Source organism: Cinclus cinclus, chromosome 3, assembly GCF_963662255.1.
Source record: "Cinclus cinclus chromosome 3, bCinCin1.1, whole genome shotgun sequence".
Taxonomy (NCBI): domain Eukaryota; kingdom Metazoa; phylum Chordata; class Aves; order Passeriformes; family Cinclidae; genus Cinclus; species Cinclus cinclus.
Window position 1 is genome coordinate 79,121,274 of NC_085048.1, and position 13,121 is coordinate 79,134,394.

Below are 13,121 nucleotides of genomic sequence, written 5' to 3' on the forward strand. Positions count from 1 at the left end.
GTGAAGACCATCAAGGCAAGGTCTAACCACACAACTAACATACCCTAAACCATGTCAAAAACGGGAGGCCACCACCAAATCAAATGGAAGAACTTTCAAGTCCCCTGGCAGCCAGCACAACTCCATATTGTCAATGCCTGGGTGATCAAGTCCCCTTGAGGTGACCTGAACCACATCAGCAGTCACTCCAGCTTTCAGACTGTGCTCTGTACAACAGAGTAAGATACATAACTTGGACTCAGGATGAAAACAGGGCTCTAAGTAGAAAACCCATCATCCACAGTGGGCAGCTCCATCCTCTTCCATCCAACATTAAAAGGCATCAGTGGTGTGATGACACAGTGGTGACACAGGGGTAACACAGGGGTGTGATCAGACATCACACTCACCAGTGGAGTCCAACACCCCCAGCAGTGGGGTCATGCAACTTAAACTTACACTGATGTACCAATATTTTAAAAAATAAAACAACAACAAAAAAATCAACATTGAGAACTTTCAAGGGACAGCTGTCATTCAGCATGATTTAATTTTCACTATCTGTACTACCAGTGTGACTTGTTTGACTGGATGGCATTTGAGTTAGGCAGTCTGCAATCACATCTCTGTCTAGCAAGCAGGATGAAATATTTGGTATTGCTGTCTGGTTTGGACTTGCCTATTCTGACTTAAAAAGGGAGAAATTCCACAAAGCTAGCAGGCAACACTCTTATGAGTTCAATTAATAAGAAAAATAATTTCATTAAACTGTAATAGCTTCAAGAGCCTCACGCTTAATTCAACTACAAAAGGATCTTTACACCACTCAAAAATTTCCAAGTATCTGTTACTATAAGTAACAGGCTAAAAGTGTGTTTAGAATGGAATTCAACCCCAGATTACCTTAAATTTCTACAAAATCCATGTAAAATGACAGACAAAAATAATAAAAAAAGATGCTGTCACTACTTAGATGGCATAAAAGTAATACTGAAATAGAACCCTAATGATCAAATTTGTAGGAATTTAAAGCCATTGAAATATCTGTCTAAACCACATCTTTTGTCTTCCTAAAGGGCATGTGACTTCTTGCTCCTTTTATATCCAAAGTTCACATTTAGGTACACTGAAGTACATCCTCAGTAAAAACTAACAAGAACCTAGGCAGAAAAAAGTACTAAATTGATAATTTAAAAATAAAGTAAAACATTATTTTACATTGACTAACATAATAGACACTATTCTATCTGTTTACCTTTCAATCTGCACTCTGAATGAAGCAAACAAATAGCATGTGATCACACATTCTGGTAGTAGAGATGAATATGCTTAATGTTTTTTTGTGAATTTTACCCTTTTCTTTTCTGTCAGACCACAGCAAGTAAACAACTTGGCAACACTGCAAGTGCTACTAAAGTAATACAAGCAAGGATGAAGCACTACTCACAAAACACAAACACTGTTACTTCAAGCTTTGAGGAACAGCAATTTTTTTTCTAGAAAAATTCTAGTTACTTGCCATTAGCATGTGTGCAACAAGCCATACCTTATCAAAAATTGTTAGCATGTAATCACTTTCACTCTATTGTTCCCTAGTTCACATTGCCTCTAGAAGTCAGCTTGTAACCCTACTAAGTGGAACACATCTTTTCTCCATATAGTAAAACTGTAGCAAGAAACACCCCATCAAAGCACAGAAGACAGATGCCTATTTCACTTCCTGTCCCCTTCAATTTGTTTCAAAAAATACTAAAGACATTAGGAGCTCAAGGGAAACAAAAGGGGCTCACTTCCTCGGGGTTGTCACAACTTCCCTGTCAACCATGAGTTAGGACCACAGAACTACAGAGTGTAAGAAGAGAAAAGAGCACAAGTTTTCCTGTCTGCTCTATATGCTCCTAGAAGAATGAGTTAGTGGAAGTCCACACAACAGAGGGTAAGATCACAGCTGTGATATGCAAGTTTAAATCAAGTACATTGGTTCATGTACCCTTAAAGAGCAATTTAAAAAAATATCCTTATTTTAATTTGACTGAACTGCAAGCATTTTCAAAGTTTTAAATTTAGAGGATGCACTACACAGAACCATGGGTCTGTTGTTTAATGGGACGATCTTTTCTCTGTTAAGACCTTAAATACAACACTTAATTTTAATAAAGCTAAAGCTATACAACACTATGCTTCTGAAAAAAGTGACCGTCTAATTTTAAAATAGAATTCTACTAGAAAAGAATCAAGAAAATTAGAATTTCACAACCTTATGGTCTACATGACACTAAAAAATTATTATCATCATCACTATTATTATTTACCAATAATAAGGAAAATTGTTAACACAAGTGATAGCAAAATCAACAGAATATGAAGTAGTTACACTTACAGGAAGCACACTTGGCACTCGTGATCAGCAATATATCATAAATTTCACTACAGCACTAAAAGTCCTGAACAGACTCCATCAGGAATTAATCAAGACATCCTCATTTTATGAGTCAAGTGTGCTATGATATAAAGACTTCTCAGTTACTTTTACACTTGAAAGTGTGTAATGAAATTCCATCAACAGCACTTACTCTCAACTAAAAATTAAACTAAAGAGACCTACAAAGATAATGACTCCTTCACTTTAAAAATCAAAGTAATATTTTAGAGGAATGCATTAAATGAAGTTGTGCAAATAATTACAAACTTTCCAAAGTCATGAATGGTAACTGGTACCTAAAAGCTGCAACCGATCCTTGGCCATTGCCAAATTTGTCATCATTTTAGACTGGAGACGTCGAGCCCGTTCACACTGATCACCTTACAAAGAAAAATCCGTGTTAAAACACAATTCGGTAAATTAACTTTAAGTGCCAAAATACTGATACTCAGCCTTCCCTCCTCCTCCTCCCACCCCTTATCTATCCCCTCCACTATGGAGCTTCATTACAAAACTAATGAAAAAAAACTCTAAAGCTTCCTAAATAATCAAGAATTTTTATGTTAGTTGACACTATAAAATAGAGCTTATAGAGTGATGGGAACCCAAACACTGCTTTGCATATTGCCTAACATTTCACACTGACCTAATATGCCCCTTGTCTCTGCATTTCTCTGAACAAAAAAACAAATCTAAAAACATTTTTTTAAAAGCTTGAAAAGTGACTGAGAGGCAAGTACAATTTGAAAGAATTCATTTTGGCAAAATTAACAGATTTCAATTAGTTGACTGTGTCCCTTTACATTTCAAAACATATAGAATCAGACATTAACACCACCATGTCCTAAAAATACTGTCTGTTCAAGTCAAGCTTTTTTTTAAAACTGGGCAATTAATACAGGTTCTATCAAATGCCACTGGTACTGCCCCCTAAGTAAGATCACCATATACTTCTAAACACAGCTAAGGAACAAAATGCAAGTCTGCAAAAACACGTAGAGGTTTAGATTTGGGGTAGGTGATTTGGTTTGCTTTTATTATAATTATAATATTATTTTGAGGACAGAAATTCTCAGCAGGTCCTTCACCACACCTGTATTTCTATGGTACATACCTGCTTCTACTCTAAAGGTTAAAATGTTTCCACATAGAGAGATGGCTTTCTTCCCTTGTTGGAAACATTCAGTTATTTTGGCCTAAGTTATTCAGAAACACAATGTCAGGTCATTCCAAATTGGGGGAGTTTCTTTTTACATTATACTGAAGGGAATATAAAATTCTGCATAAGTGAGAACATGAACTGTCAACTTCAGCAAATCAAATCAAAGCTTGGTGTTTTGGCACTCCCGTTATATAAGAAATCATGTGTTTTACTTCACAATGTTCATGAACTTCTTATGATTTTGCAGAGTCCGAAAATATTTGGAGCAAGATTTGCATGTGATATAGACCAGAATATTAAGGTGGAACAGAGAAATGGACCAATGCTCACCTACAGCTAAAACAGGAATAAGAAAAATCCTTATGAAGTAATTCACACAGCAGGTTGCTACAAGCCCCTAGTATGTTTAGTAATACTGATTTCTCACTTCAAAGAAGCCATAAACCAAAATCAGTTCCACAAAACTCAAAACTGGCTTACCTTGACCAATTACTAAGACAGCTATTCCTTTTTCCAGTTCTTCAATTCCTTTCTTATACCATTCAACAGCTTGTTCCTTTTGTCCTGCTTAAAAAGGAAGTGAGCCCATTATTTTCTTGAACGAATTAAAGCTTAGGAATGGTTCTATGTAATGCTGCATAAAACAAGTAAGAGAGAGGAAGAGATATTTGAACAAAATCCTGTGATTTAAATAAAGTCTTAAAGGGACACTGTCAACTTCATATCTATTTAAACACCAAATCAGCTTCTCTATTAAAAACAGGTACTACACCAGACTCAAATCACTTTAGCCTGTTTTAAGAATAATTCATCTGCCTTTAAAGAAATAAATCCCCCCTCCCCCTGACCAAAAAAAGAAAGAAAAAAAGCTCACCCACACATATTCACTCCTAACAGAAATGGTGAAATTAACAGTTTCTACTTCTGGAACATCAGCTAGAGATGTGCCTCTTAATCTTCAGTGATAGCCAATAATAACACTAATAATAGCCAAAGTAACACGTAAAGCACAGAAACTCAAGAAGAAAACCAACAAGTCTAAGACACTACATGAGAGAGATGAGAGACACTTCTCTGGTTAATTTTTGTACAGTGCAGCTCATTTGTAATGAGGGTATCTCTTTGTTTATGCTATTATGAAACTGCTGTACTACAGGTGTGTGCCAACTTTCAAGTGAAGCACCAGTAGAGTTAGAGCACACCCCTGTACCAACCACATCCTGAATGGATTTTACAGCAAACACAACCATGAAAATGCCAATGCCTGCCCTAAGCAATGTGATACCATGACTGCAAGTCAACCACTTAAGTCCTATTAATATCTACTTCACATTGCTCCCTTTCCATAAATACTCTGCATTAAAAATATATTTGCCTGCATATGGAAAAATACTTTTTCAACATAATTATATCACACTAAGCATGCATCTCCACAAAGGAATATAACAGATTAGGTATTAGAACTTAAAACCTGATCAGTATTAACAAGCTAGCAGTGGTAGAAAAAAATGAAAATGCCTACAATGAACCTTCAGATATAATTACCCTAGTTTCAGATGACATAATGTTTCACAAAACTATTCCTAAGTGACAGTTACTAGTGGTTGTGTGCTTCTATAATTCAAATCTTTTACTAACTTCAGTCCCAAACCTACTTTCTAACAAATTTCAGCGTTAGAAAAAATATTTAAGCACATTTCTAGAATTCTCTTCAGGGTCATCCCTTGCTGCTCTTCAGATTAAAAAAAAAATCTCCTAATAGTAAGATTTGGCAAGTTCTCCTGTGCAGGTAATCTCATGCTTTGCTCTTCTTACCACCACACACCACAGAGCACCTGCCTATAGTCATGAACACCACACACCTTGGGAATCATTTCCTTGTTGCCCTTTCTTCACCAGCCTCATATATCCTGACTGTCAACGACAAATCTAGATAAATTAAATCACCCAAGGGGTGTGACTTCAATCCTCTCTTTAGACTTTTTCTTTAAGCTTCTTCTGCCAACCACCCACAGGAACAGCTTCAACTGCAGTGTAAATCAAATCTAATACTGATTATAGCTAAATAAAAATCTGGTTTGAGATTATTCCAGCCACCTCTGATGATAAATCCTGAATTGGTTTGTTATTCTTAGGGGCAGCTGCAAACATGCCAAGGTCATCAGTAAAATTTCACTTCCAGCTTTTAACTGGAGGAACTTCTAAAAGCACAATACCACACCAGGCTGTTTGCAAAGGTTGTGCTCCAACTCCACACAGAATGGTTGACTAGTTCTCAGTGATTATGACATTAAAATACAATAAATGTCACATTCCTTGGAAGTTGCTGATTTGCTATATTGGCTCTACTGACTATATAGTTGCTATTGGCTATATTGAGCAGAATTGAGTTAATTTTCCTCAAACAGTCCCAACTGTGTTTTGGATTTGTGACTAAAACAGTTTATAACACAGATGTTTAAGGTATTGCTGAACAGCACGACCTCAAGGTTTTCTTTTTCCCATCTCGATCGCCAGTGAGTAGTCTAAGAGTGCACAGGAAGTTGGGAGAGGACACTAGCAGGATGACTGACCCAAACTGGCCAACAGAATACTCTGCATCATACAATATAATGCTCATCAATAAAAACCTGGGGAGATGAGTAACTGGATGGGGGCTGTCTTCCAAGGCAATCATTGCTTGGAAGGATTTTCTCAGGTCTTTTTCACCCCTCACTTTTGATCCTCCTATGCTCTCCCCTGTCGCACTGAGAAGAGTAAACAAGCAGCTGTGTGGATGCTTAACTGTTTGCAGGGGTCAACACACCACACTGGCTTTCTTACGAAAAGATATTAAACTTAACTGTGAAAACCAAAACAATAATAATTGCCCCACTAATTCAGAAGCATAAAAAATTACCAGAAGTGCATCAAAATTACTAAAGTATACATAGCTCCCACAACAGCAGAAATGCCACATAGCTAACATGCTATTAGACAATTCAGAAATTCCAGCCGTTTCACAAACTGTGTCTGACATACAGTTTTCTCTTTGAAGCTATAAAAAGTTTGCTCACAGATCAAAAAATTTTCAAGGATAGACAAGTATTCTGGTAAAATCAGATAAGCAAATAGCAAATCTGTGTATTAAAGGGAGCTTTTTCTCAGTGGAATGTATCTTGCAGTTGCAGGGCTGTAACAGCTGTGCAATTGCTCATATGAGCAGCTAAGATCATCTTAGTAAATGTATGGCCTGTGCAGCTAATTCATATATGATCACCCTAAGGCCATCTACAGAGCAAGTCCGTGATTAAAACTGGTATTTAAGGGCTTACCCTCCAAACCACCAGCAGTTAAAGGCCACAACACTGGAACAGGTGGCTGATAAGGTAAGACTTTACTACTCCTCACAGAGCGATTATCAACAACACCAAAGCTTTCAGCTACCTCACCTTCTTTCATGCTTTGTTCCTATGACCCTCAGTGCTCTCTCGCTGTACGTCTGTGCTGAACTAACCTTGCCGCACATGGTGCAGGGTTTTTTACTCTCCCAGAGCATACCACTGCCACTCCCAAATCGTCAAGGCAAAGAAGGACACATCCCATGCTTCTCTGGTGCTCTCAGCATGCAGCTTCAAATGAAGGCCTACTCCTATATTTTTAATCTCCTCCTCTAGGACAGGAGTTTCATTAAAGCCCAACTGAAAGTTTAGAATAAAGCATTCTGACTTTTCCAGAGAATTTTAAAAACCAGCACAGCATGCCCCCGAGGCCTACCTTTTTCACACTAACAGAATCGTGCTGCTGCATTTGAAATAAATGATTAAATTAAATTTAGTAACAAGTGCTTTGTTCGACTGGGTATTTTTAATGCTCCACAAAAAATAAATTAAAAAGTCCTCACTCCTCTGCTTTATTTAACTGAGCCCCAAACGTCCTCCTAAGGTCTTTCCGTCACACAGCAGTAGATTTATAAGATTGTTAAGAGTACGCATGTCAAACAGTTTAAGAAAAACATTTTTTAAGATACTGTCAAAATTCAAGTACTTCTTTCCTTAAAAGTCACACGGCTCAAATGAGCATTCTGAGGGCCAAGTAGCCTGAAGCCTCGCTTCAGCACCCACATCATTCGTCAGGCAGTGCATTATAGGATGCACCCTTATTATTGTTCTTGGTGCTTTTGTTGTCCGGCTGGCTTGGTGAAGGCTAGTTACAGGCACACACCCGCCCGCAATTTTTCATCGCCTCACCCAGACCTCCTCGACAAAAACTCTTAAGCTTTTGGGGAGAAATACAAGCACTCGTCTTGTAAAGGGAACGAGCCCGAGCCGCAGCTTTGTGATCCGATCCGCACCTGGAGGCTGCGGCAGGGACGGACCCGGCCGGGGACCAAAGCACCGCCACCGCATGCGGGCACAGCGCGGCTCAACCCCCGCACACACCGTCCGCAGCCCGCATTTCTCGCCGGAGCGGGTTTTGTTCGCTCTTAGCTGAAAGCGGTTCCACGGCACAGGGCCTTCCCGCCCTCCCCCCGCACCCCGGGGCGGACGCAGCCTCTCCCTCCCTACCTGTCTCGTCCTCGTCGATGCGCAGAGCCATGGAGATGCACTCGAAGGCCCGCTTGTGGCACGCCCGCACCGTCTCGGGCGCCCCGCCGGGCTCGGGCGCGTCGCTGGCCCCGGCCCTGCTGCCCTTGGCGGCCATGAGGGCGCCGCGGGAGAGGCGCTCGCAGAGCCAGGCGAAGAGCAGCCCGAGCTGGAAGGCGACGAAGCGGAGCAGGGCGAAGGCGGCGAAGAGCGGGTACGAGAAGTAGTACAGGTTCCGCTTGTGCGGGGACGCCGCCGCCGCCGCCCCCGCCGGCGGCACGGGGGGCGCCGGCCCGGGCGGCGAGGAGGGAGAGGAGCCGGCGGTCGGAGGCGCGGAACTGGAGCCGGCTGAGCCCTTCTTCTTCCCTCGGCCGCCCGGAGAATTCATTCACCGCCGTCGCCATAACCCGCTGCCAGGGACTGACAACAACCGGCCATGGCGATGGCGGCGGCGGCGGCGACGCCCCTTTCGGCCGGCCCAGGGGGAGGGACGGAGGGCGGGATGTGGGCGGCCCCGGCCGGGGGCGGGGAGAGGCGGCACCGCCCGTGCCTTCACGGGAGAAGACGGCATGGCGCCGACAGCGCCCGGCCTGGCCCGCTCCAGCCGCCCTCGGAGATGCTTAACGCTGCGCCTGGAAAGCACAGAATCGATGTGGTTAGGAAAGACCTCTGAGGTCATCGAGTCTAGCCTTTGACCGATGTAAAACTGGACCACAGCACGTCCCGACTTCTTGAACGTGATCAGGGACGGTGACTGCACCACTTCCTTGGGTAGTCCTCCCCAATGTTAAACAACCCTTTCTGTGGAGAAATTCCTCCTAGGGTCCAACCTGGACCACCGCTGGCACAGCCTGGGGCAACGTCCCCTCGTCCTTTCGCTGGCTGCCCGGGAGAAAGCTGCGTCCCACCTGGCTGCAGCCTCCTTTCGGGAGCTGTGGAGAGCGCACCTCGACGCTGGAAGCACCGGCCCGCTCCAGCCATGGCCAGGCCGTTCAGTGTCGGCCCGCGAAACGCACCGAGTGGCCGGGCGATGAATCATTGAACAGGATTCGTTGTTGTGACTGGGGTTGTGAGCCGCCCCGCAGGCACAATGCAGCGCAGGTTCCTGGCGCCGCTCCCGCCTGGAGTCATTGCCAGCGGCACACAGGCAGAGCCCGGGGAATTCCCTCGCACGGAGAGGCGTGGAGCGGCCAGTCACCGGCGGTGTCCCTGCTCCCGCCGCCCTGGAGCTGCCCCCGGGAGCGTACTCCCGTGCTTTGTCTGCTCCGCAGCTCCGTAATGGGAATGACAGGCTGTCTCCTCACATGCAGGGAGCTAATGGAATTTACTATGCATTATAGATACATCGCTCTGGAGGAAAAAGAAAAATGTTTATACATATATTATATATATATATATATCTTTACTCCACTCTCCTTACCAAAAGCTGTCCAAGCCCCCGTCAATTACTTGCCCAGACATAACATTTATTTATTTGTGTCTCTACTAAAGAGATAGATCCTCCAGCTCCCTACTCCTTTGGTTATTTCAAACCTTAAAAATGCTCTGGTACCTTTGGTCTAGCAACCTAGGGGAGGCATCCATACACCACCACATCTGTGCCCACTGCTATATTCACCACTTTAGCAAACGCCTCCCTCTCTGTGGTTGCATCGTGTCATCTTTTTTGGTGTTGTTTTGCTTTGTCACACACTCTCTGTTCTACAAATAAAATACTGAGTGATATTAGATTATGACAGATCATCTCTCTGCTGCACCCCTGAACTGCACACAGGAGCTGAGACAGTCCCAAAACTGTAAACAGGATATTCAGTGCACAAGCAAGTGGGGCATGTTAATTAAAAGGATATCCCAAACTAAAATCACTACTATCTGCAATATTTTATTCATTCTTCCAAAATTACTAAAAAACTACTAGTTTTTTTTTCGTTTGTTCGTGCCTCATAAAATTACTTCCAGTTTTCCGTGCTAATAGATATTCACTTTCTTAAATGACAGAGTAGTTTTCTTTCAATGACAGAGCAGTACACAATATAGTTTTCTTACTGTATAAAATACAGAATTTTATCACATATAAAATAACATACAGACATATAACAACTATTCATGACCTAGACCATTATTAGACAGACAGTGAAACTATCAGTGCTGAAAAAATGCAGCAATGTACATCAAATATTTTTATTCTGTATTTTGTAAGAAGAATGATGTACTTCTATTATGAAAATATTATCAAGCATGTTCCAGCCCACTCATGAGTGGAGAATTTTTTTTTAGTATATGTAACTGTCCTTTAAAAAAAATCTCTTTTTACTGATATAAAGGTTTAACAGATTTCGTAGTACCAAAGAAATTCCAGAAGCTTCAAGTAGTGTTATCACTAAGTAGCTTCAAAAATGTGAAATAAGCCCATAACAACGGATTATTGACCTATTGTCTTTACTATCCCACTACTATCTAAAGTATCATCCCATTCCTGAGCAAAATAGAATGCCAGTGAAGGAGTAAGTTTATTAACAAGGACAGACTGAATGACAACAGAAGACAACATATCTATATCAATCTTGACTAGTCATTTTATTCAGTTATTTCTACTTCTTAAAAATTTTAGAATGACACCTTTGTGAATCATGTGACTGTATCACGACAATAAGAGTGCACATTTTAGGAGTGTAACAACATGCCCCTAAACATGCCAAAACAGCTTCAAAAGCGGAAATCAGTGAGAAATTTTGAGAAAGTCTTAATGCTTTTAGTGAAAACCTACAGAACCAGTTCACTATTTTGGCTATTAAATATTTTTGTGCTCTGCAAATTGAATTTCCCTACCCTCCTGTATTAACATCGCCCTAGTAGTCACTGGATTTGCCAGTAAACCATTCTAAGGATTCATCGTGTAAAGATTAATGCTAGTTTGGAAAAAAAAAACAACAACAACAAAAACCCCACAAACCCTTAAACCACATCAGAGCAGTGAGTGGCTTGTGGCTTTCATGCTGGTTAGTGAGATACCCTGGCTCAGCAAGGGTTCTGATGAACACCAGCAAGGGCTGAAGAAGTGAAGCCTCCCTCTCTGGTGTGGGCAACTTTTGACTCTGAAGATTGAAGACTTATGAAACACAGGTATCTTAGCAAAAGGTTTGGTAATCCGAGCAGACCAGCATTACAGTCATAGGAATTAGAAAGGTGTAACTACCCTGACACCACAATTCACTGTTGCACAAAAAGGTAAGTTGGAAAACCTTTTTCCTTTCCCAACATGACCTCTAAATGCAATTATCTAAAATATCATTACTAGAACACAATGAAGAATTCAGAGAGAGGCTCAAAATTGACTGAAAAGCTTATACCTCTTCACATTAAGAAATTGTTTGTATCCCTGTTCTAAGTTTCAGTAAAGAAATCTCAGTGTTTCCACCTCACCTCTTCAGCATCAGGTAAGCTTGCCAGCACTAGGTACTAAAATAGACACAAAGACAGGACACAGTTCTGCTCTAATTCCAAGGTCTTCAGTTGAGTATCAAATCTGTGACTGCACTAGTTTTTGAGCCTGCTTATCACTGTGGTAACATTGTCAGTTCTGCAAACATTATTTCAAATTCATTTCTGCATTTGAACACACTTCATTATTACAACCAGATGGCTTCATCAGAGCAGAATCTATTGAAAACATGGCATTTTCTGTTATTTTGCCATTTCACTAATCTTTTAGGAGCATCAACTAGATCATTTATATGCATCATCATCACTGCAGCAAGAAGACAGAAGAAGTAGACCTATTTTTGTAAAACAACAAAAGAAAGTTAATTTTCTAAAAAAACCCTCAATCAAATCAAAACACCCAAAATCCCCAAAAACCCCAAACCTATAGAAATGAAACTACTTTGTCAGTTTGAACCCACAAATATTCTTAAGGCATTTTAATTCACTAGCACAAAGCACATTACCAGACAAAGAATTCATAGCATCATTAGGGTTGGAAGGGGCCTCTGGAGATCATCTAGTCCAGCCCCCTGGCCAAGGCAGGGTTATCAAAAGGAGGCGACACAGGAATGCGTCCAGGCAGGTTTTGAATCAGGTAGTCTCTAGCTCTAGTGAAGGAAACTTCATGACCTCCCTGGGCAGCCTGTGCTCCAGTGCTCCGCCACCTTCAGGGTCAAGAAGTTCTTCCTCAAATTTAATTCCTAATGAAAACAAAACAAAGCAATCGGACACAGATGTTCAAACAGCGGTACCGTTTGTAGCAGCTCAGCAGCTACAGAAGCAGCACTCTTCCATTTCCTGACAGCTTCGATCAGGACAGGATGACTGAAGCTGACCCCTGGTGAAAGCTGAGCAGCTGCGATTTTGTTAACAGAGAGACAACTTACGGCCAGCACTCACCTTTGTGCAACCGCACTCCACGCAGCTCTGGAAGCTCATTTCACTAACAAAACCCCACTTACGACCCAAATCAACTTCAGCAATGTTGCTTTTCGTGAGCACCACAGTGACCTCCTCAGACACCGAGCCGCATTGATTACGAGCACACGTGTGTACCCCAAAACCCCAGGCTGATACGGAAGCATTCCTATCTCCACTCCCGACAGGACACCGGGACGCACAGCCCGCTCCCGCTCCCGCCCTTCCCGCGGCCGGGGCTGGGTGGGGCCCGCGCAGGCGCAGTGCGCCGGGGGCCGGCCGCGCGACCGCTTCACTGACGTCAAAACATCTCGCGACGGCGCCCGAGGTTGCTGTGCCCAGGCTCCCGGTGTCCCGCCGATCCCGGTGTCCCGCCGATCCCGGTGTCCTGCCGATCCCGGACCGACCGGCGGTGAGAGCCCTGCGGCGGGGCCGCCTCGCCCCCGCGGGGTGCCCGGGGCACGGCCGGGGGCGGCGCCCGCACGTGGCCCGCGGTTGCGGCGCGGCCCCAGCCCGGCCCTGCCCGGGGTGGGCACGGACGGACGGACGGACGGACGGACGGAGGGAGGGAGGGAGGGACGGAAGGAAAGAA

At 42.9% G+C, this 13,121-nt stretch overlaps 1 protein-coding gene across 4 annotated transcripts in view; it reads right to left on the bottom strand.

Moving 5' to 3' along the window:
* The window catches only part of SPAST (spastin), a 35,955-nt gene extending 27,376 nt beyond the window's left edge, over window positions 1-8,579 (bottom strand). For 2 of the 4 annotated variants that reach the window (XM_062490275.1, XM_062490273.1), the window contains exons 1-3: window positions 8,111-8,579; window positions 4,044-4,127; window positions 2,698-2,781 (exon numbers count right to left, since the gene is read on the bottom strand). In XM_062490275.1, coding sequence (XP_062346259.1) covers window positions 2,698-2,781; window positions 4,044-4,127; window positions 8,111-8,516 — 574 coding nt within the window. In that variant the 5' untranslated portion in view covers window positions 8,517-8,579. Of the gene's footprint in view, window positions 1-2,697; window positions 2,782-4,043; window positions 4,131-8,110 lie in introns of all 4 variants that reach the window. The other 2 variants (XM_062490274.1, XM_062490272.1) reach the window with 1 other exon arrangement.
* Window positions 8,580-13,121: the final 4,542 nt, after the last annotated feature.